The 22,904-nt window shown below is 59.0% G+C and overlaps 2 protein-coding genes across 2 annotated transcripts; one reads left to right on the plus strand and one right to left on the minus strand.

Moving 5' to 3' along the window:
* The first annotated feature begins 276 nt into the window (after positions 1-276).
* Positions 277-15,388, plus strand: Gigyf1 (GRB10 interacting GYF protein 1). Its single transcript, XM_052754084.1, has 28 exons — positions 277-357; positions 6,874-7,112; positions 8,064-8,203; positions 8,280-8,345; positions 8,468-8,575; positions 8,668-8,797; positions 8,893-8,988; positions 9,113-9,224; positions 9,346-9,454; positions 9,698-9,738; positions 9,877-10,041; positions 10,273-10,526; positions 10,611-10,719; positions 11,409-11,543; positions 11,688-11,788; positions 11,969-12,140; positions 12,258-12,424; positions 12,562-12,662; positions 12,741-12,857; positions 13,125-13,225; positions 13,361-13,443; positions 13,522-13,668; positions 13,754-13,978; positions 14,231-14,415; positions 14,513-14,673; positions 14,754-14,932; positions 15,003-15,132; positions 15,223-15,388. The coding sequence occupies exons 5-28, from the start codon at positions 8,541-8,543 to the stop codon at positions 15,273-15,275; spliced, it is 3,108 nt and encodes a 1,035-aa protein (XP_052610044.1). The 5' UTR covers positions 277-357; positions 6,874-7,112; positions 8,064-8,203; positions 8,280-8,345; positions 8,468-8,540; the 3' UTR covers positions 15,276-15,388.
* Positions 15,389-17,643: 2,255 nt separating this feature from the next.
* Positions 17,644-22,809, minus strand: Gnb2 (G protein subunit beta 2). Its single transcript, XM_052754082.1, has 10 exons — positions 22,688-22,809; positions 20,230-20,375; positions 19,898-19,936; positions 19,686-19,792; positions 19,328-19,391; positions 19,085-19,247; positions 18,932-18,998; positions 18,504-18,705; positions 18,205-18,421; positions 17,644-18,124 (listed from the first exon to the last, which is right to left on the minus strand). The coding sequence occupies exons 2-10, from the start codon at positions 20,284-20,286 to the stop codon at positions 18,018-18,020; spliced, it is 1,023 nt and encodes a 340-aa protein (XP_052610042.1). The 5' UTR covers positions 20,287-20,375; positions 22,688-22,809; the 3' UTR covers positions 17,644-18,017.
* Between the last annotated feature and the right edge of the window lie 95 nt (positions 22,810-22,904).

Raw genomic sequence — 22,904 nt, forward strand, 5'->3', positions numbered from 1 at the left:
GGGTGGCGGTCGGGGTCGGGGGTGGGAGATCCCGGCGGGTCCGGCGTCCGGGAGCCGCGGCGGCGGCGGCGGCGGCGGCGGCGGCGGCGGCGGCGGCCGCGGTGGCGTTGGAGGGGGCGGCCCCGCGTCCGTGTCACGTGGTACGAGGCGGGCAGCCATCTTGCTACAAACACAAACAGAGAGGAGCGGCCGCCGCGGGAGCGCCAGCGCCCCCCCTCCGGTCCCCCCTTGCCGCCGCCGCCGCCGTCCCGGCCCCGCCGCGCGCCGCCCGCCCGCCCGCCCGCCCGCCCGTCACCGCCGCCGCCGCCCGGGTCACCAACGCCCCGGGGAGGACCGGGAACCTCGTGCCGTGCCCCGGTAAGCTCTGGCGAGCACCGGAGCAGGCCCGCCCCCGACGCCAGCGGCGGCCGCCCGGGAGCCTTTGCGGGCAGAAGCCGCCGGAGCCGCGGCGCGCGCGGGCCCTCCTCCTCCTCCTCCTCCTCCTCCTCCTCCCCGTCCAGGTCCCTTGCCCGGCGCTGCCAGCCCTCCCTCCTCCCTCCTCCCTCCCACCCGACCCTCCCTCTCTCTCCGGAGCGGCCCCCGCGGCCTCGGCTCGGGGCTCCCGGGCTCCGGTGGTGGGGTGATGGGGGGAGGAGGAGGAGGAGGAGGAGGGGGAGGAGGGAGAGGGGCCGAGTAGCCGTCCCCGCGCGCGCCCCGCGCACCTGGCGCCCCTCCCTGAAGGGCACGCCGTCCTCCCCGGCCCGCGCTTTCCCGCACCTCCCCGTGCTCGGTCCTGAAGTAACGGGTCGCGGCTCTGGGGTCCCCCTCCAGGCTCCCCGAAATGTCCCGCCCGGGGCCGGGCCTCTCGGCTTGTGTGCTGTGTGTGCGCGCGTCCCCGACCTCCCCTTTTGGCGGTGTCCCCTCTCCCCCCCCCCCCCATCTCCGTGCCAAGCACGGTTCTGGTGGCCGAACCGGGGCCTGGCGGGGCTTGCTGCTGGTCCAAGCGTTCTGGCACTTGGGGCAACACGGAAGATCTATCCTGCCCGAGCGTCTCGTCTCTCGGATCGTCACCCCGGTTTCTTGCGGTTTAAGCGGTCACCTAACTGCTTGGTCATCGAGGTCCCGCTTCCCTCCTCGGTTGTCCGGTTGTCCGGGCGCGTGAGACACCCGTCTGGCTGAGCTGGGCTGCTGGGCTTCCCTGACATTAGACCAGGCTCTTCCCGGTCCATATGTCCCCGCTAGATGGGACAGCTGCAGGTCACTGCCCCTCACAGTTTGCCTAGAATTCTTCCTCTTAAATTTTGTTTTTTCAAGTTGAAAGACCCTTCTGTGTCCCCTCTTAGACCCAATAGTTACTACAGCTCCCAAGCAGCTTGCAGTGCTGGGCCAGGGAGATGCTCAGTAAATACTTGATGGCCAGATCTTTCCTCCACCCACCCGGGTCCTTCTCCCTTCTCACAGCTCAAAGTGCTGCCCCTCCGGCAAAGCCCCCTTCCCAGCAGCCATTGCCCCTCCAAGCTGGCACGCCACTTTCTACACAAGCCCCCAACCCATCTAGGACCAGTGTCTGATTTGTTCTGGCATCTACCCATCCAGCTATTCCCCTTGCAGCCCCAGGCCAGCCGCCCCCCAGCCCAGCTCAAGTTGGATTTCATAGGTGGTGGTACATCAGTATCTCGAATCTGAGGGAGGGTTTGTGCAAGTTGGCTTATTCTCTCTCTCTGTGGACTTAGGTGGGCTCGGGGGCCTTGAGTGTCCCACACGGGGATGCTGGTAAAATTTTACAGTGTGTTCACTTTTGTTGACTGACTTTATCAGTTTAGTGATTGCAAATTAGTGGCTTGTAGGGATAGTGAGTAAGAGACCCCAAGTTAACCCGAGCCTGGTAGTCTGTTGTTGGCCTTTGGCATAGGAAACAGCCCAATGGTGAGATGGCTCAGCAGGTCAAGACACTTGGTGTGCAAGCCTGTTGACCAAGAACCCACTTGAGGGTGGGAGTAGAGAACAGACTCCACGAAGTTGTCCTCTGCCCGTGTGCCCCTCCCCCTCATCATACAATAATAATAAAAAGAGAGGAAAAGAAAAACAGCCTAGCTTTAGGTGAGAGGGGATGATGCAGAAGTCTGAGGAAAGGATGCTCATGGTTCAAGCGCTTGAGCAAGCATGAGGACCAGAGGTTGGGTCTCCAGCGCCACATAAATGCTAGGTGGCCGTGGAGGCTCGCCTGTCATCCCAGCCATCCCAGGAAGACAATTCCTCTTGGAAGAGGGCTGGCTAGACGAGCCAGAACAGCATATTCTGCCTCAGCGAGAGACCCTGCCTCAATACATACAGTGGAGAGCAACTGAAGACACTAGGCGTCAACCTCAGGCCTCTACATTCACACACGTGTGTGCATCCACACATGAATTTGAATACATGCACGGACACCGTACACACATGCAAAACATGAAAGTCTTGAGAAAACTCTTGACTTGGAAGGCTGTGCCAATCATGGGGACATTCAGGAAGCAGGAGGGCTGCTTTAAGTTTGAGGCCAGCCTCGGTACGGCATGAGACCTTGTCTCACCAGGCATCGTCAGCCCAGAGTCTAAGAAGGAATTCGAAACGGCTTCAGACTCACTCCCATAGGAGGCCTGAACATTCAGATGGCCCCCGCCACCTATCACATCTCTGTTGGTCTCGGGTGATGGTGTGGGTGTCGGGGTGCCCTGTCAGGGAAGCTGTAACTTCATTTCCTAGGTACTGGAGTCCCCTGGCTAGCCGAGCTGGCAGGAGGGATCAAATGAGGTAAAGCGTGAAACTGCTTTGAAAACTGTGAAGTCGGTTCACAATTGCCAAGCGCTGGGGTTATTCGTCACTGTGTCTCAGAGTAGAGCCGGGGGGTAACTGCTGCCCTGGGGCTGATGAGGGCCTGTAGCCATTCCTCCTCCACTACACATGGAGGGAGAATACATGCACACAGTGTCTCCATCCATCCATCCATCCATCCATCCATCCATCCATCCATCCATCCAGGGAAAGTGGTCTTCCGCAGGCTGGGTGGCTGGGTGATTGCTCCACTTGGGGACATTGGGACAGGATAGTGCCTAGTTACACTGGGACAAAGTTTAGGGGTGATCGAGTGAGGAAGCATCATCTCTAACTGTGTTCAGCTTGTGCTTGGAGTTCTGCACACAGGATGAGCAGGCCAGGCTTCAGGGAAGCTGCTAGCTGCCAGCCCCAGCCGGTGCTTCCAGCAGGGGTCACTCTTTGAATATCAAGAGACCACAGACCCTGGGGGAGTTGAAGTAGGCTGTGGGGAGGGGGCCTTGGGCAGCAGAGATGGCCTGGGAGGAGAAGACCCTTCGCCTAGGCAGCCAGTAGAAGTTGAGGTGGGAAAAGATGTGGTCCCCGACCCTGGTGTCCTGTTTTCTTTATTAGAAAGGGACTCAGTTACTTCCTTGGAGGAGCTGGGATGGACAGACTTGTTTTTTTTTTTTCTCTAATTTTTAAATCGTGTGTCTGTGTGTCTCATGGTGTGTGGGGTCAGGGGACAACTTGGAGGAGATGGTTCTCTCCTTCCACCATGTGGGTCCTGAGGATGAAGCTCAGGTCATCAGGCTTGGCCACAAGCTCCTTTATCAGCTGAACCATTTTGCCAGCTGGATGCTGTTGTTTTTTCAATCTATTCTTTTCCCCAGGACTTGCCTCCTGGCAGGACTTTGGACTTTCTCATGGGACAGTGTGATGAGGGAAGTCCTTCCCTGCGGCGGAGGGCCAAGGGAGCCTACAGGTTTCTCTTATTGAAATGCTCCAGGGTCTCCTCCTGGGCTCTGGGCAGAGGAGAGTTTCAGTTTTGCATTATTGGCATCTCAGGCCAAGTGCCTCTGCCTGGATCTGTGCTGGATGACAGGCCTGTACTCCAGCTGCCTGATGGATGCGCTGCTGGGGACCGAACCCAAGGCCTCGTGCATGCTAGACAAGCAAACGTTCTACCAGCTGAGCTGCATGCCCATCCTGCATGTACTTTGTGTTGGGTTGTCAGGTGGTCCACAGCACCCCTGGTCTCTTCTAAGTCAGTCGCACCCTTCTGCCCAGCTGTGACAGCCTGAAGTGTCTGCAGTCATTGTCCATATTCCTCAGGGACTAGACTCTCCCTCAGAGAGCACACATTGCGATGCCTGCTGCTTCCTGGTCCCTTCAGTGTGAGCAAGAAGCCCAGGGCTGCCCAGCCCCTGGCGCTTTGCTCAGCTGGTTTGCAGGCCCCAGAGCTTGCTCTCATTCCCCTGGGCCTCCCCTGCCTCTGCAGTGGCCCTGCTCCCTCCACAGTGTCGCTGCTTATTCTTTTTTGGTTTTTCTTTTCTCTTTTTAAATTAAGGGCGTCATTGTGTCCACCTCCTACCCACCCCACCCTCCACTCTGTGTGTGTGTGTGTGTGTGTGTGTGTGTGTGTGTGTGTGTGTGTGTGTGTGTACGTGTGTACCATAGTCTGCATGTGGAGGTCTGAGGATAACTTGGTGTTTCTCCCTTTCCACCGCGTAGGTTCTAAGGGATTGAATTCAGGTCGTCAGGCTTGGCAGCAAGCCCCTTTACCTGCTGAGCCCCATTGCCAGCCCACCTCTCCTTGTTCTTTCCAGCCAGGCAGCTCCATGAAGGGTGGGAGGAGCAGGAGCTGAGGGTAGGATGCCCCTGACCTCCCCTGCTGGACAGCCCTCCACACTGCCAAGACCAGTGTCTGCTCCACCAGGAGTGACCGAGAAGGTTCAAGAGTGTGGCTTTGGAGGTGGTTTGAAGGAGTGTGGGGTGTTCGTTTGGAATGGGGAAAGACTTTGGCCCCACCGTGACTTTCCCCCTAAAGCTTTTGTGTGTGAGCACATGCAAATGAATATGTGAAGACCCCAGGTTGATACTGAGGACCTTTCTCTCTTGCTGCCCATCTTACTGCTTTTTCAATCTTTGTGTATATGCATGTGTGAGTGTGTACACACATGGAGGGCAGGGAACCTCGGATGGTGGCCCCTCCACCTTGTTGGAGACAGGGTCTCTTGCTGGAGGCATCATTCATCAGGTTGACTGGTCCATGGTCTCCCAGGGGTCCTCCGTCTCCACCTCCCACCTCCCTATAGGAACACCATACATCTGTCTTTACATGGGCTCTGGGGATTAGAACTCGGGTCCTCAGGCACGTGCAGCAAGCACTTTACCCACTGAGCTGTCTCTCCAGTCATCTGCTTAAACCTGGAGGTACCATTTTGGCTAGATTGGATGGCCAGCGAGTCTCAGAGATCCTCCTCTTTCTACCTCCCTAGGGTACAGCTAGGGTTATAGGCAGGAGTGCTTGTCTTGTGTGAGTGTCGGGGCTTGAACTCAGGTCCTGTGTCTGTACAGCAAGCACTTTTCTGACTGAGCCATCTACCCTGCCCTACGAAACGCTTTTTTATTTTTTTAATGATTTCTTTTTATTTTATGTGCATTGGTATTTGGCCTGGATGTATGTCTGTGTGAGAGAGTTAGATCCACTGGAACTTGAGTCACAGACAGTTGTGAGCTGCCATGTGGGTGCTAGGAATTGAACTCCGGTCCTCTGGAAGAGCAGTCAATTCTCTTAACCACTGAGCCACCTCTCCCACCCAAAACGTTTTTTTAAAAAGAAATGCCAAGGGCAGGAGCCCAGGGCTTGCGCATGCTAAGCATGTCCTGTGCCACCAGCCTCCCTTTGTTAAAATGATTGTTGGTGTAGGGGCTGGAGAGATGGCTCAGCAGTTAAGTGCACATACAACCCTTGTAGATAGAGTGTGACTCCCAACACCCCTGTCAGGTGTACTCACAGCCACCCGTAACTCTAGCTCCGGAGGATCCGACACCTTCTAGACCCCGGACACCTGCATTCAAGGGCACATACCATCATTTCCCCCCCTCTCCACACACACACATAATTAAGAAATAAAAATAAAATGATGGGTGTAAGCCAGGCATGGTAGTGAATGCGTCTAATCCCAGCACTCAGAAGGTTGAGAGGAAAGGATTCTTTAAACGTTTTAATCATTCTTTAGGTGTGCAGTTCTATGGGGTCGATGTTCATACATTCACAGTGTGCCTCCGTCACCTGTCACCACTAATACCTCCACACCCTCCCTGTGCCCAGCTGAAACCCTGGACCCATTCAGCATTTGCTGGTGGTTCTGTCCCAACTCCAGGTCTTTGTGTTTGACCTGCCCCTAACCTACCTGACTCCTCTGTAAGAAACATCCTACTGCAGAGGTTTTATCCCCCCTCACCCCAGTGCTGGGAACTGAACTCAGGTCCTTTAGGTGAGCCACAAGCACAGTCAACCACCGAGCTGTCTCTCCAGCCCCAAGTCCCTTTTTTGACAGTTCTGGTGGTCGAAGACAGGGCCTGTGTGTGCTAGGCAAGTGCTTGACCAGTGACATCTCCAGCCCCTTTAGTTTTTTGTTTTGTTTTTCCTTGCGGCGGGGAATGGGGGAGCTTGAACTTGTGATTCTTCTGCACCCAGCACCTGAGTGCTAGGATTACAGGTGTATACCACCACATCTGGTTTATGTGATGCTGAGGTCAAACCCAGGGCTCCATGTATGCTAGGCAAGCACTCGGCCAGTTTAGTGACATCCCCAAGCGCAGAGCTGAGCTCCCTGTGCTTGACTTGTTACACTTAGCATCTCATCTTCAGGGTCTGCCTAGTCCCAGATGCCCTCAGGGTGGTAGTTTAGAAAGTTGGTTATGGAGGCCTCCAGAGTACTATGCAGCACAGGGGCTCTGGGCCAGCCCAGGCTCTTGTCTCCAGCCGCATGAATTCACCCTAGACCCCAGGGTGCTGGGATTCTGGGTCACCCCATTGTCTGCCGTGGTGTCTCGGTTTAGCTACAGGGGAGACTCTCTTCCTCCGCCCTCTAGACTCCTGGCATCCAGCAGCGGATGGGGCCTGCAGAGGCACACTGGTCCAGCCTCCTGTCCAGCCAGTGATAGAGACCCGTGCACACCCTCTGGACACTGTCTGCTGCCTCCTCTACTCCGCCCTTCCTGGATGAACCCCTCCTGAGAGCCTCCTCCCCAGGCTCCTCGAGGAACCTGCCCCAGCTGTTGCTCCTGCTGCCTCATCAGCCTCAGAGACTGAACTTGCCTCTTCCCGTATGGTGAGGGGCTTTCTGCCAGCAACCATCTGAGAACCATTCCCACCTTGAACTTTGTTCGGAGGGACAGTTCTTGCTGTAAGGGAAGGAGTCGAGGGCTTGATTCCCATTTCGTAGATGAGCCTGGGGTGCTGTGGCCACATGGCCACACCCCCTGCTCTAAGCATGCCTACTTGGCCCTGGCAGTGCCCGTCTGCTCCTTTTTTTGTTTGGTTTCTGACTAAACCCAGTCCCTTGAGTCTGATTTCCAGACAGGTGCTCCAAGTTTTTTTCTTTAAAGAAGTCATCTTGTTGCAAGATTTACTGTGATGCTCTCTAAAATGGGCCATTCCTCTTTAGGACATAAGTGGTCCCAGTGCCTTTGTGTTTTATTTTTATTTTTATTTTTTTTGAGACAGGGCCTCGTGTAGCCCAGGCTGACCCTGAACTTGTGTATCGCCAGGAATGACCGTAAATTTCTGAACCTCCTGACTCCATCTCCCAAGTTTTTGGGATCACAGGCATGTGCTACCACACCTTGTCTGTGTGGTGCTGGGGTCAGAACCCAGGGCTGCCTCTGTGGTAAATGAGCACTCTACCAGCTGAACTAAATCCCCACCCCATTTGCTGTTTCTGCAACACGGTCCTACAACGTGTCCCAGGTTGACCTTAAACTTGCAGTCCCCCTGCCTCAGCCTCCATAGTGCTGGGCTTGCGAGCGTGGGCCCCGCCATGCCTGGTCCTGGTGACTTACTTACCTGGATTGCGGTCCTGAAAGGCCATCACTGCCTTCCTTCCTCCTCACTGTGTTCTGTGCTGCACTGGCCACCTCAGCCACCCCATGAGAGTGCCACTGACCACTGGCCACGCCTGTACATCTGTCCTGAGTTCACTGTACCCCACAGATGTGGGCCAGAGGTTGGGAGGCCATCTGACTCACTGGTGTAACCACCCCTTCCTTTCCTTCTCCCTAAGGATCTTTCCCAGATGTGAAAGTTTCTCCCTGGCACTACCGAGGCCATAGACTAGTTGCTTGGGGACTCTGGTCCAGCTCAGCCCAGGCCCTGCCAGAAGAGAGTCCTTGCTGCCTCTGCTTCCCAGGGCAGGACTGTCAGGTGAGTGTTGGGCCACCAGAGGGCGCCCCTCTGAGGCAGAAAGGGCTCAAGCTTCCTTGTTCTCTCACTCCCCTAGGACCCTCCCCTCCCCTGACTCGACTTTGGTTAACTCATGGTGTGTGTGGTCTCGTGTCTGGTGTAGGTGAGTTCTTCAGTGCCAAAATGACTGACCATCTAGAGGAGGCCTGTGACTGGCCCAGTAAGGTCCTGGCCCCATGACTAACCTGCAGATGGTTACTGATGGCCCTGTCTGTGGCCCTGCAGGTATTTGGACAGTGCACGTCCGGTCCTCCCTCTCTGCTCATCCTTGACCTTTGAGAAGCATCTCAACTCCACGATGGCAGCGGAGACACTCAACTTTGGGCCTGAGTGGTGGGTTGCTCAAGCTCTGGCTCCTGGGAAGAAGCTGGGGCAGTGGGGAAGGGCCACGCGGACCTCCTCCTCCCTTTCTGTGCCTGTTGTAGGCTGAGGGCCCTGTCGAGTGGTGGCAGTGTGGCCTCTCCACCTCCATCCCCTGCCATGCCCAAATACAAGCTGGCCGATTACCGCTATGGTCGAGAGGAGATGCTGGCCCTCTATGTCAAGGAGAACAAGGTGAGGTTGGCATGGAGCATCACTCCCTCCCGTTTGCCTCGTCAGTGAGTGGCCCTGGGGTGTAATGTACGTGTATAATGACCTGCCCGTCACAGGTCCCCGAGGAGCTGCAGGACAAGGAGTTCACCGCAGTGTTACAGGAGGAGCCATTGCAACCTCTGGCCCTGGAACCTCTGACTGAGGAGGAGCAGGTGGGGCTGGGCCCAGCCAGGCGAGGCAAATGGGCCTCGGGTGGAGGAAGGAGGAGCTGGGCTTGAGAGGCTGGGGTTTGACTGAGTGATATGTCCTCACTCCCATCCCTGGCTCCCTCCTCAGAGAAACTTCTCCCTGTCAGTGAACAGTGTGGCTGTGCTGAGGCTGATGGGGAAAGGGGCTGGGCCCCCTTTGGCTGCCACCTCCCGTGGCAGGGGCAGCACACGGAGCCGAGGTAGAGGATGACTCCCCATGTTTTTTAGGGGAGGAGATGGGCAGAGTCGGAATGGGTGGTGCTGAGGATATAGAGGGGCACTGGAAGGTCCCAGACCCAGATGTGAGCCCTCTTCCCTCAGGCCGTGGCCGTGGGGACAGCTGCTTTTACCAAAGAAGCATTGAGGAAGGCGATGGGGCCTTCGGACGCAATCCCCGGGAGATCCAGCGAAGCCAGAGCTGGGATGACAGGTGGAGTGGAAAATGAGGAATGCAGGCAGAAGAGAGGGTGGTGGGGGCTGGGCTGGTGGGGGCGTAGAGGGACCAGGAACAGGCCAGCCCTGGCCAGAGCCCTCTGGTTCCTGCCTGTCCTTTTCATTCTGGTTGTTCTGGGGTCCTGTCGTTTTCTCCCCAGCCCGATGTCCCCTGTTCCCTCTGCCCGCCTGAGAGCAGAGGAGGTGGTGTGTATACCTGACCCGCATCTTTCTTCCACAGAGGTGAGAGGCGGTTTGAGAAGTCTGCAAGGAGGGACGGAGGTATGAGAGTGTCGAGTGTGGCGGCCAGTCGGGTAGGGAGGCGACTGAGGTGGGGTTCCCAGGTAGAGCATGGGGGAGAGACAGGAGTAAGTTGTCCTGAGGCTCTTTGGTGCTCATTGTCCGTCTCCCCCATGCCAGCACGATCTGGGTTTGAGGAGGGAGGGGCTGGCCCGAGGAAGGAGCACGCACGCTCAGACAGTGAGAACTGGCGCTCACTGCGAGAGGAGCAGGAGGAGGATGGCAGCTGGAGACTCGGGGCAGGACCCCGACGGGATGGTGATCGCTGGCGTTCTACCAGCCCTGGTAAGATGGGGCAAGGCGGGGTACAGGACCTACCTTCGTGATGACTGTGGCTCCAAGGGGGGGCTGATGCTGGGGAAGCCGATGGCCATGCGTGTGAGGAGTGAGAACATCCCAGGGAAGACGTGCTAGTTGGGAAGGCCTGGTGAGCTGAGGAAGGCAGACCGTCGTTGGGCCGGCGGCCACTGATTTTTGTGTTTGGTTCTGTTTGCCTTCTCCAACTTTCTCTTCCAGATGGTGGTCCCCGCTCGGCTGGCTGGCGGGAGCATGGGGAACGGAGACGCAAGTTTGATTTTGACTTGCGAGGGGAGCGAGGAGGGTGTGGTGAAGAAGACGGGCGGGTTGGGGGAGGCAGCTCCCACCTCCGGCGATGCCGGGGCCTCGATGGGTTTGAAGACGACAAGGACGGTCTCCCTGAGTGGTGCCTGGATGATGAAGAGGAGGAGATGGGGACTTTCGACGCCTCTGGGGCCTTCCTGCCCCTTAAGGTACCGCTCGGGACCCGCTGGGGGTGGCGGGAGCTGTCCCCCAGCTGCTCTCCCGCTGTATGCACTCTGCCCTTCCTCACACAGAAGGGCCCCAAGGAACCGATTCCCGAGGAGCAAGAGCTTGATTTCCAGGGCCTGGAGGAAGAGGAGGAGGAGCCTTCAGAAGGGGTAGATGAAGAGGGGCCTGAGGCAGGTGAGCCCTTAAGGCCTTGCCACGTTGTCCTCTAATCTGTAACATACGTGCACCTGTGCATGCGTGCATGCATGCGTGTGCCGAGCCGGCAGTCAGGGTGCGAACAGAATGACCTTTGGAAGCTGTGGAGCCTGCAGGCGCCCACACAGCCCTTACCCCTTGTGGGTCCTACCTGACAGCTCCCAGCGCAGGGCTGGGGGCCAGTGTGCACAGTGCAGACAGTTCAGTTAGGCGTCCTGCTTCATGCTGGGTGGGGAGTTAACAAAGGACAGACGCTAGCCAAGGTCTGGGAGCTGGTTGTGCACCTCACTCACATGGCCCTCCCCTGCTCTTTTCTTTTGATTGCATCTGGATGTGTATAAATGCATGTCCACCATGTATGTGGAGGTCAGAGGGTATACAACCGTGGGTACAGGGCCCTGCCTTTCACCTTGTGTGAGGTAGGCTCTCTATTCTTTTCCCATTGTGCCCAGTTGGGCCTACCAACTTGTGGAGAGTCTCCTACCTCTGCCTCCCCCACTTTCATAGGAAAACTGGGATTAGAGGCACCCCCTCGTGTGGCTTCTGTACAGGTTCTTGGGATTTCAACACAGGTCCCCATGGTTGTAGGCAAACACTTGCGTGCTGAGCCGACTCCTCAGCCTCGGCCCCTTCGGGTTTGAGTTCAAGCAGTCACTTGTTTCTTCCAGGGGGGAAGGAGGTGACCCCATTGCCTCCCCCAGAGAAGTCCAGCTCCCCGTCTTCACTGCCTGCCTTGGGCCCTCTCTGGACGACGCAGGAGGATGGTGATGAAGCAGTGGAGAAAGAGCTTCCACCCGCTGAAGGTAGACTGCGAGAGCTCGTGCAGAGGGAGCGCCGGGGCGTGGGTGTGGAAGTGGGGCTGCGGGGCTGCGGCAGGAGCCTGTTCTCCTAGTGGGGAGAAGAGCCCCCTTCTCTGCCCCTCCCTACTTTCCCAACCCTTCTCCCAGGAGACGAGATGAGGGGACTGTCACTGAGCCCTGGAGTCGGCTCACCGCCTGGCCCACCTGGAGATCTGGAAGATGAAGAAGGCTTGAAGCACCTGCAGCAGGTTTGGAGGGGGGTGCCTGTGCGTGCTCAAGGGGCCTCCACTCCAGGGTTGCGGAGTACCTTGCCCCCTCTGTCCCAGATCTGTCTGACATGGTCCCTGGCCTGCCCTCCCGAGCCCAGCCTCCTTGGGGTCTTTGTGGCATTAGTCGGCTCAGACTTGCCTCTCTTTGTCGACTCCCAGGAGGCAGAGAAGCTGGTCGCCTCCCTGCAGGACAGCTCCCTGGAGGAGGAGCAGTTTACGGCCGCCATGCAGACCCAGGGCCTTCGCCACTCCACAGCCGCCACTGCCCTCCCCCTCAGCCATGGCGCTGCCCGAAAGTGGTTCTACAAGGACCCACAGGGGGAAATCCAAGGTAGCTGTGGGCGGCAGACTGCTGGGGGCCGGTTTGCCTGGGCAGCCTGGAGTGCAGACTGGGCAGACTCGGACCCACTGTGGCCACCTCCTAACCCCTCTCACGCCCTTGTTCCAGGCCCTTTCACGACCCAGGAGATGGCTGAGTGGTTCCAGGCCGGCTATTTCTCCATGTCACTCCTAGTGAAGAGGGGCTGTGATGAGGGTTTCCAGCCTCTGGGAGAGGTGATCAAGATGTGGGGCCGCGTGCCCTTTGCCCCCGGGCCCTCGCCACCCCCGCTGCTGGTGAGCACTGTCCGCTCTGCAGGTGGCAGGGAAGGCCAGTGGGGACAGCAGCAGGACCGCAGGCTTCCCTACTGCCCGGCTTGCTCGGTGTGCTCCCGCTGGGCACGCTCACACAGGCCTGCTCTGACCTCCCGCAGGGGAACATGGATCAGGAGCGGCTGAAGAAGCAGCAGGAGCTGGCTGCCGCGGCCCTCTACCAGCAGCTGCAGCACCAGCACTTTCTGCAGCTGGTTGGCAGGTATGGGGAGCTTCGGGGCTGATGAGGGCAAGGCAGTGGTCCTGGGTGGTCTACTGTCTGAGCCTAGTCTGTCTGTAGCCGCCAGCTCCCGCAGTGCACGCTCCGGGAAAAGGCAGCTATGGGGGACCTGACGCCGCCGCAGCAGCAGCAGCTCACAACCTTCCTGCAGCAGCTCCAGGCTCTCAAAACCCCCAGGTGTGTGTGTGTGTGTGTATGTCTGTGCGTATGGGGGGGCTGCAGCAGATCCAGGCTCTCAAAACCCCCAGGTGTGTGCGAGTGTGCGTGTGTGTCTGCATGTGTGAGTCTATGCCTGTGTCTATGTGTGTGTGCCTCTGTGCATGTGTATCTGTGTGTCTTTCTGTGTGCGAGCGTGTGTGTGTGTGTGCTGGTGTGAGACAGAGACAGAGGAGGTCAGGCTACAAGTGAATGTAGTGTCCTGAGGGCCAGTGGTTTGTTTCTTAGGGGTGGGGACCAGAACCTGCTCCCGACGATGAGCCGGTCCTTGTCGGTGCCAGATTCAGGCCCCCTCTGGGACTTACATACCTCAGCTTCATCACAGTCAGGTGAGTGGCCAGCCGGCCCCATGCTGCATCCTGGTATCTTTACCCCAGTCTCTGCACGTTACACTCGGTGGCTCTGCTTCCTATCTGGGTGGTTCCGCTGGGCCTGGGCCTCCGCAGCTGCCCTTCCTCCCGCAGGTGGTGAGGCCAGTCTTTGGGACATACCAATTAACTCTTCGACTCAGGGTCCAATTCTAGAACAACTCCAGCTGCAACATAAAGTAAGTAGCAGGCCGGCCTGTCGAAGGCTGGCTGAAGCTGGCGCCACCTCCCAGCTAACGAAGTCCTTGTCACCGCAGTTTCAAGAGCGCAGAGAAGTGGAGCTCAGGGCGAAGCGTGAGGAGGAGGAGCGCAAACGCCGTGAGGAGAAGCGCCGTCAGCAGCAGCAGCAGCAGGAGGAGCAGAAGCGGCGGCAGGAGGAGGAGGAGCTCTTCCGGCGCAAGCAGGTTCAAGTCCCGCCTGTCTCCTGGGCCGGGCCTGGCCTGGGCCTGGCGCCAGCCGGCCGCCAACACCCATCATGTCCTCCCCTAGGTGCGGCAGCAGGAACTGCTGCTGAAGCTGCTACAGCAGCAGCAAGCCACGAATGTCCCTGTGCCCCCTGCCCCCAGCTCCCCGCCCCCGCTCTGGGCTGGCCTAGCCAAGCAGGGTCTGTCCATGAAGACTCTGCTGGAGCTGCAGATGGAGAGCGAGCGGCAGCTGCACAAGCAGCCTGCACCCCGGGAGCCTCTGCGGGCCCAGGCCCCCAACCACCGAGTGGTAAGCAGCAGCGTCCCCAGGGAACCAACCCCTCCAGTGCAGCGTCCAGCACTCAGGGAGATGGGGGCGGCGGTTTTGTCCTTCAGTGCAGACTCCACCCCAGCTGGAGACCTGGTTCTCTCCGATAGTGGAAGGATGTCTCCTCTCCCTAGTCTGGACCTCATCCCCTTCCCACAGCCCCCAAATGAGCCTCCCTGCCTAGTGTCCAGGGCTCCGTTTCAGAGCCCCCTGACGTCCTGCCATTTGCCGCAGCTTGGGGGCTTGGGCACTGCCCCTCTGAACCAGTGGGTGTCTGAGGCTGGGCCACTGTGGGGCGGGCCAGACAAGAGTGGGGGCAGCAGTGGCAGCCTGGGACTCTGGGAAGACACCCTCAAGAGTGGCGGGAGCCTGGCCCGAAGCTTGGGCCTAAAGAACAGTCGGAGCAGCCCATCTCTCAGGTGGGTGAGGTGACCTGTTTAGCTGGGGTCTGTCTGGGAGGGATGGGTGCTCAGCTCGTGGGCTCACCTGTGGCCTCCAACTCCCCACCCACCTCAGTGACTCGTACAGTCACCTGTCAGGTCGACCTGTTCGCAAAAAGACAGAAGAGGAAGAGAAGTTGCTGAAGCTGCTCCAGGGCATCCCTCGGCCCCAGGACGGCTTCACCCAGTGGTGTGAGCAGATGCTACACACCCTGAGCACCACAGGCAGCCTGGATGGTATGAAGGCAATCCTTGAGCCATGTTGGCACTGGGACTCCAGACCTGTCCAGCATGCTTGACTGTCCCCCTCCCCATAGTGCCCATGGCTGTAGCGATCCTCAAGGAGGTGGAGTCCCCCTATGATGTCCATGATTATATCCGTTCCTGCCTGGGGGACACGCTGGAAGCCAAAGAATTTGCCAAACAATTCCTGGAGCGGAGGGCCAAGCAGAAAGCCAGCCAACAGCGGCAGCAGCAGCAGCAGCAACAGCAGCAGGTGGAGTCTTGTGGGACCTGGGGAGGCAGGGTGCCCAGGACTCTCCTGACTCCATGCTCTCTTGCCTTAGGAGGCCTGGCTGAGCAGTACCTCCCTACAGACAGCCTTTCAGGCCAACCACAGCACCAAACTGGGCCCTGGGGAGGGCAGCAAGGCCAAGAGGCGGGCACTGATGCTACACTCAGACCCCAGCATCTTGGGTAAGCATAGGGGTGCTGGGGAGCTCTACTGTCCCCGCACAGGCCGCACAGGACCTGGGGAGCTCACCCTCACTTCTCCCCTGGCTTCAGGGTACTCCCTGCACGGCCCTTCCGGTGAGATCGAGAGCGTGGATGACTACTGACCAGCCTGTCCCACCAGCCCCCTGGGCTTTAGGCTTGGGTGGCGGCGGCGGCATGGACCCTTGGGTCTCCAGCCTGCAGGCTCCCAAGCAGGAGCAGAGGAGGAAGCAAGTGGGGCGGGGTCCCCAGCACTTGTTACAAACCACAATGCACCTTAACTCACCCACCACGAGGCACTTTACAGATGGGGGAGGGGCTCTTTTCTCTTTAATTTTAAATGTTAGGAGAGACAAATATCATTCAGAAACTAGACTGTAGACCCCTTCACCCCTTTGGGGATAATGGGTGTGACATTGGAAGGTCCACAAGAGGTTTTGTTTTTGGGTTGTTTTTTTGTTTTGTTTTGTTTTTTGTTTTTTTAAGAAAAGATGAAAAATAATGAAAAAAAAGTTAGGCTGAAAGAAAAAAAAATCACACTGTTATTTTGGGGCAGTGGGAACCAGGCCCCATGGAACTGTCCTGCCTGGCTTCCCTAAGGCTGCAACTTACCCTGCTGCTGCCCCCAGAAGGTGGTCACTGGGGTAACTGGAAGTTGGGTGCTGGCAGTTGGCACAGCGAGGCCCTCTCCAGAAGCCCTGCCCACTGGACCCGATGTGAACAGCTCCCTGTGGTGGTTACTGTGGCAGGTGTCTGGTAAGGGCCGAGTTGCCCTCCGCCTCAGCTGCTCTCGGAGGAACATTGCACAAATGGCCGAGCTGCCTCAGCCCCTCCCCCTAGCCCTCAGCAGCCTCCCACACTGGCTGAGGGAGCCTGGGAAGGACCTGTCAGTGCCAGCCTGTCAGAGGTGGGGTCTGCACTCAGACCTGCTGAGGGGCTGCCCCCACTGCTGCCATTTCGGGGGACAGCCTGGGTGCGACACTGAAACCCCGGCTCCCTGCCTTTGCCACATGAATGTATTCTCTGGCCCCCAAGCCCGTCTCACCCCCTCCGAGAAGGGACACAGCCCTTCCTCCAGCAGCTGGAGAACACCGCCTCCCTTATCCCAGCCGAGTCCTTGCTTGTGTGAGGAAGAGAGCGAAGGGGGCTTGGGGCTGAACCCGAGGTGGCGGACCGGGGGAGCCCCGTCTGCAGCCAGCTGCGTGGGAAGCGGACCACAGCTCTGCACCTGACCCCTCCATTGACCAAATGGGAGGGGGCCACAGCCCTCTCCTTGCTGTGTTTTTCACACGCTGGGTGTGGAGCTGGAGGCCGCGCCCACGTCCAGGCTGGGGCCGCCTTGCCTGTTGCTCACCGACTTCACTCCTGTCCGTCCCCGCCTGGGCTCGTCTCCGATGTTGTTGGCTCTTTCTTTTTGAAAATACGCTCTTACGTTAGTGAGTTCTCCCGTCGACCTCATTGCTCAGAACGCAGTATTAGGACGAGACTGCCACTGCCTCCCCTCCATGAATGTATTTCTCTTTTCTGGCCTGGGGAAGTGGGAATGGCCCCAGTTTCTTCTTTCCCATCTGTCTCCAGAGATGACCTTTTGTTTTGACTTTTCTTTTTTGTTTTTTGTTGTTCTTTTTTGTTTTGTTTTTTGTTTTTTGTTTTTTTTTTTTTGCACCAAAGTGGCAACTGGGTCAGTGTTGGGGTAAGGCCGGCCTCTGGGTGGAAGGCCCCTCCACCTACTTCTCCCTGGTTTTGACAGTGTTAGCGTCTGTGAAAAGACAATATTCTCTCTAAAGCAATAAGGGGGTGATGGGCCAGGGGGAAATGTCTTGCTGCTGCTGGCCCCCCAGCTCCCTGTCCCTCTTGCCATTTTGGTGGCATTGGAGGGGTGGGAGAGACTCCTGTTGTGACTGAATGTAACCTACCTGCCCCTGCCACAGCCAATGCAGGGGAAGGGAGGGCACTTGTCTCTTCCTACCCCTTCCCCCAGCTAAAGAGACTTTGAACTTGGGGGCCCATGAGCCTGGAGAGGCCTTAACCCTGTGAGGAAGTGTAGGGGGAGCCCTCTCCCACCCCATCCCCTCTGAGAGTGGTCAATGTTTACAAGCCCTGAGCCCCTAGCCCAGGGACTCAGACACCCCACCCCCATCTTAATCCTTTCCCCATCCAGTCTTACAGGGCCCTAGCTGCTCCACGCCCTCCTGGGGTTCAGGGTAGTGTAGGTGTCCTGTGTGCCCCAGTTTACCCTACCTCTACCCCATGTGACTTCCCTTCTGCCCACCCTTGTAAATACTCCCAATAAAACTCGGTGTGTTCCCCCAGTCCACGTGTCTGCTGGCTTTTTCATAGTGCTGAGCTGGGACGAGGGCAGAGTCGGGTAGGGCTGTACACCTCTGGGAACTGCTGGCCTCAGGCACCCTCCGTCTATAGCCTGGAGGAGCCTCACACCCACTGCCTGTCTGCTCTGTGGGGGACGGGAACAGCAAGCAAGGAGACTAGGTACAGAGTTGGAAGTGGTTCCTTTATGGAAAAACTGAAAATATAATAAAAATTAAAATAAAACCAGTTAAAAAAGCCAGCCCCTGGAGTTTCTACCTCTTGCCTCTGGCCCTCCAGAGGGATGAGGCCCCAGCCCCAGGGCAGCAAAGGTTGAGGGCTTTTCTGCCCTTCCTCTTACCCCATTCCATCCCGACTTTTATCTCCACAGTGGGGGGCCCCCCCGGGAGGAACCAAACCTGGGTATAGGAGCAGGACCCAAGGCCCTGTAGCCCAGGGAGGGAGGCTTGGCATGTGTACCCAGCTGCAAAGCCCCGGGCCTGTAGTGTGGGCATGGGCAGGGATGCTCCCTGCCTAGGCCCATCTGGGGTTTGGGGTGGTTAGTTCCAGATCTTGAGGAAGGAGTCCCAGGAGCCTGTAGCCACGGCCATCCCATCATCTGTGACCCCAAGGCAGCTCACACGGTTATCGTGGCCAGCGAGGACACCTAGAGAAGAGAGGGACATGGGGACTAGCCTGGCCCACACTTTGTACCTCTCCCCTCTGAGGGCCCCACACAAGCCTCACCTGCACGGTCACCCTTCATGGCATCCCAGATGTTGCAGTTGAAGTCGTCATAGCCCGCGAGCAGCAGCCGGCCACTGCGTGAGAAGGCAACCGAGGTGATGCCGCAGATGATGTTGTCATGGGAATACATGAGCAGCTCCTGATCGGCCCGCAGGTCAAACAGGCGACATGTGGCGTCATCTGATCCCGTGGTGAAGGCATAGCCATTGGGAAAGAACTGCAAGAATTGGGCCGGTGACCGTGAGGGTGAGGGGCCAGGGCCGTGGAGTACGGGGCTGTCCACCATTCTCCCAACTTACAGCCACGGCGTTGATGTCAGACTCATGACCTATGAATGTCTGTCGGCACATGGAATCCCGAACATCCCACAGCTTGATGGAGGCGTCACAGGCGCCTGACACAAAGGTACGGCCATCGGGGGCCAGTGACAGGGACATCACATCCCCACTGTGTCCAGCAAAACCCACCGTCTGCTGGCCTGTCTCAATGTCCCACAGGGCACTGGAGAGACATCGAAAGAAGGATCAGATAGGAGTTGGACAGAATCCCTGGCTCTCCCACCCCACGAGGTCCTGACAGGACTGTCTAGAAAGAAGGCCTGGAGCCGTAAGTGGTGGGGGAGCCACTTGGCCCCTACCCAGAGGGGAGGACTAGGTGCTCAGGAACGTGCCACCTGCTGGGCCCTGGATCACCCGGAGGCAGGGAACCCAGCCTGGCAGAGCCTCACCAGGTGGTATCCCCAGAGCTGGTGATGATTTGGTTGTCATCCAGGAAGCGGCAGCATGAAAGGTACCCTTGGGAAAGGAGGTTGTGGTCAGACATTTCAGAGACCAGTGCCCCCCCCGCCCCCCACGTGTTCTTGCCTTTCAGGCGCACTCACCAGTGTGGCCAGGCAGTTCTCTGCTGACCCTGACATTGCCCTCCCGAGTCTTGAGGCTATAGATGGAGCAGATGTTGTCCAAACCCCCACAGGCTACAAAGTTCCCTGAGGGGGCGTAGGCACAGGTCATGACCCAGGAGGAGCGCAGAGGGATAGCATGGACCTAGAGGAGAGCAGCACCCCTAGTTAGAGCCAGCCAGAGACTGGAAGCCCTAACCTACCCACTTTGAGTGCCAATTTTACCTTGTTGGTGGTGTAGCTGTCCCATATGATGAGCTTTCCATCCTGGGAGGCGCTGACCAGCAGCCTGGTGGGCAGTGGCAGGAGGATGCAGACAGGTCAGGGTGAGGACAGCACCCGGCCCCTATCCCTTCCCATCTAGAGACGCTCTTCAGACATCCCCCCAAATCCTCAGTATAACCTACATCCCTGGTCCACTCGGGACACTGGGAATCAATATTCCCAAACTTACAAAGGCCCTCCCCACCAGACTTGGGGGGGAGGGGACCTGGGGTCCCCTCATATCCTGTGCCACCATTCTACCCATTATATAGAGTCACCCCAGAGCCTAGGGGCGCTAAAGCAGGGGCCACCCACGCACCTTGAGTCTGTCCCCCAGTGCATGGCATAGATTTTTGCCAGGTGTCCACGGAGGGTCCTCCGTGTTCTCATCTGAATTCTCCCCACTGGGTCCAGCCCAGCTGTGATCTGGAACAACAGAGACCGATGGTACAAGGAGACCCAAGCAACAGACGCCCGTCCAGTGCCCTCCCTTCGGTGCCCCCCACCGCCCCAGCCCTGCAGTCACCTCACCTGGGTCAGTGTGGAATCCCCGCATGCTTTTCTGGCGTCCTGTAAGTGATGGGCAGAACAGGAGACGGGAAGGAGGGCGGAGAGGAAGGAGTAACGAAAACAGAAGGCAGAGGCAAGGGAGGATGACACGGAGACATTGGGAGATTAGCATCCCTTTCTCCTCTCACCCTGCAGGACACACACGCGCACATACACACACACACACCACACACACACACACACACACCCCGGCCCCAGGCAACCCACTCTGCTCAGGTCAAAGGGAAGCAGCACACTCAAGCCACGCCTGGCCGGGCTCGGCCTCCCCATCACAGCCGCCAGGCCCTCCTCACCCGGATCTGGTTCCGGAGCTGCTCGGCCTCCTGTCTCAGTTGCTCCAGCTCACTCATGGCGCCGGGCCCGTGGGGCGGGGTTGGGGGCGGCTGGGGGCCGCGGGACGGGGGCTGGGGGAGGCAGCTCCTGGCCGCTGGCCCGAGGCCTGGGAGGGGGGATGCAAGGCTGACGTCAGGCCCCAAGACCGCCCGGGAAGCAGCCGGGAAAGGCGGGGTGGAAGCCCGCGGCCCGGAAGGGGTCAGCTGGGCAGGGGGAGCAGAGGACGCGGTACCCGGGGCAGGACTGGGGTCTCCGGCGCCCGAGAGACGTTGCCGAGGAACAGACGACTTCCCCAATCTTCCTCCCGGGCCCCCGGAAACGGAGTGGGAAGTGCAAGAGGAAGAACGGGGGAAACCCCTCCCTCGGACAGCAGCCCGGGCGGGACACTCGGGCGGCAGGAACTGGGGATGGGGGGGGGGGAGTCCCTTCGAAAACAGACCTGGCGTCCGCCCCAGCCCGCACAAGGCGCCGCCCTCCCAGCACCTAATTTTAAAAAGGGGCGGTGCCTCTTTAAACGCACCCCCACACCGCACACCCTCCACACACACCCCCAGCTAAGACAGAGGTGGAGATGGGGGGGCTGAGGGGAGAAGCTAGGCTGTTCGTGGGGTTGCCTAGGCAACCGTCACCCGGACTGAGAGCACCTCATTGGTGAAGGGCCCCCACCCTAGCCTCGTTGCCAAGGCAACCGCATCCGCGGCAGAGACCTGTAGGGTGGGTGACCCCACCCCCGGCCCCCATCGCCCCCGCCCGACCTAGCCTCCCGCCTCTTCCCCAGAACCGGCCAGGGCGGCTGTTTACAGGATTTGGGGAAAGCCGATTGAGCACTAATAGGTTCGGGACGGCTCAACCCGGGATAATCCCCATTCCGGGCCGGCTGCACCCCATTAGCCGCTGCGAGCAGCGGGGCAGGCAAGCCCCCAAAGCAGCCTGCTCCCTCCAGCACCGAGGTCGCTCGCCCCGCCGCGCCCGCACAAAGCCCGTGGGAGCCGCTCAGAAGTAATTAGGGCTCCGGAGAGAGGCCCTCGGCCCCGGGGCGCGGAGCTGCTCTCTCCCAGGCGCCGGCAAGCGGCCCCAGACGGCTTGGCCCGATGCCCCTAGGCACCCCAAGAGCCCAGCTCTACGCCCAGGAGCCCCCGAGGCCTAGCTGGCACCGCTCCAGCCTCCGACGTCCTGCCTTCCCCGGGACACCTGTGCGATCTGGCCCTGCACACTGCACTCTGGCGACCCAGGCGTCCCCCACCCAGCTCCCACTTCCCCCAACCACTGGGCGTTCCTCTTCCCCAGCGACATTTCCCCCTCTGCGAGTTCAGCTTTCTGCGCCAGTGCCAGGGGATGCCCCTCCACAAGGAGATGGGAGCGGGCAACGACACCGCTACCACCCCACGCCAGCTGTGGACAGACGCTCCTTCCTTCCAGCTTCCAGCAGCCCAGGTCTAGCCGCAATGACACAGGCCTGGGGCAGAGGGAAAACAGGCCAGGAAGAAGCCACTGGGTCGGGGGCCATGCTCCTAGCCCTAAGAGTCCCTTCTCCTCCAAGACAACCTCAGCAGCGCCTAGATTCTAGGAATAAAACCACCACAGCCCCCAAACAAAAAAAAGGGGGGGTGCCACCGCCTCCGCGGGTGTGAGAGGAGACGAGGAAGGGTCCTCAGATCTGGCAGCTGGAAGGCGCAGGCTGGTGCGGGGCTGGGAAGTGCAATGGGCCAGGCCCTCCAGTTCCTAGGACCTCCATTTTGCCCAAAAGAAGGCTGGGCAAAGGGGACAGGCGACTAGGAGCTAGACTTGGGGTAGGGATTTGTCCAAAGAATAAGCTGCTGAGCTCTCCAGTGTGGGGTAGGGGACTCAGAAAAAAAGAAGGAAAAAAAAAAAAAAAAAAAAAAACACAGACAGAGCCCAAACCAAGGGAGCGACAGTAGGGTGGAGACGAAGGCAAGGGTGGCCTTGAGGCCTTGGCTGTATCTCCTAGGATTCTGGAGTTCTGCAAGTCCAATGCAAGCAAGGCTTTGAAACGAGTGGGCACGAGGGCTGCTACCCAGGGGCAGGCAGCGGGGTGGTGGTGGGGCAAGGGGGCGGGACAGGACTGAGAAGAAACCCGGAATTCAGCCCCCCAGCTATGAAGGGAGCAAGAGGCAAGCGGGGCTGGGACGGGGGTTTAGGGTCAAAAAAAAAAAAAAAATCGCCGCTGATACCGCAGGGAACGCATGCATTATTGAAGCCGAGGGTCCCCCCCAGTTCCCCTTCCGGGTTCGGCAGCGACCGGGCCAGAGGAAGGGAGGGGAGGTCTGGGGAGTTACGTCCGTTCCCCAAGAGCCAAACCCGGGAGACGGAAGGAACGGGGGCTTCCCCCTGCCGCGCACACACCCGTGGGAATTTGGGGCTGGGGGCGAGGAGGACTCCTTTTGTCAGCGGAGGTACCTGGGGGCGGTGGGACTCTGCCAAGGGGTCGCCTGCAGGAGCGCGGGAGGTCCTGTCTTCCTCCGCGGCGGAGGCGGCGGCGGCGGCGGCGGCGGCGGCGGCGCGGATGGATTCCCTCAGTCACCCCAACTCAACCGTCCAGCGCAGCTCTCCCCAGAGCGGAGGGATCCCGCCCGCCAGTGACGCGGCCGCCGCCGCCGCGCCCAGGGCCAGGCTG

The sequence above is a fragment of the Peromyscus californicus genome, unplaced genomic scaffold (genome assembly GCF_007827085.1).
Source record: "Peromyscus californicus insignis strain IS unplaced genomic scaffold, ASM782708v3 Scaffold_2__1_contigs__length_46816999, whole genome shotgun sequence".
Classification (NCBI taxonomy): Eukaryota; Metazoa; Chordata; class Mammalia; order Rodentia; family Cricetidae; genus Peromyscus; species Peromyscus californicus.

Coding starts and splice junctions, on each gene's coding strand:
- Gigyf1 (XM_052754084.1), top strand. CDS start 8,541: ATGGCAGCGGAGACACTCAACTTTGGGCCTGAGTG. Junction 11,544..11,687: donor AGAGCTTCCACCCGCTGAAG/GTAGACTGCGAG, acceptor CCCTTCTCCCAG/GAGACGAGATGAGGGGACTG. Junction 11,789..11,968: donor GCTTGAAGCACCTGCAGCAG/GTTTGGAGGGGG, acceptor GTCGACTCCCAG/GAGGCAGAGAAGCTGGTCGC.
- Gnb2 (XM_052754082.1), bottom strand. CDS start 20,286: ATGAGTGAGCTGGAGCAACTGAGACAGGAGGCCGAGCAGCTCCGGAAC. Junction 19,937..20,229: donor AGCTCCGGAACCAGATCCGG/GTGAGGAGGGCC, acceptor CATCACTTACAG/GACGCCAGAAAAGCATGCGG. Junction 18,706..18,931: donor AGCTCTGGGGATACCACCTG/GTGAGGCTCTGC, acceptor ATGTCTCTCCAG/TGCCCTGTGGGACATTGAGA.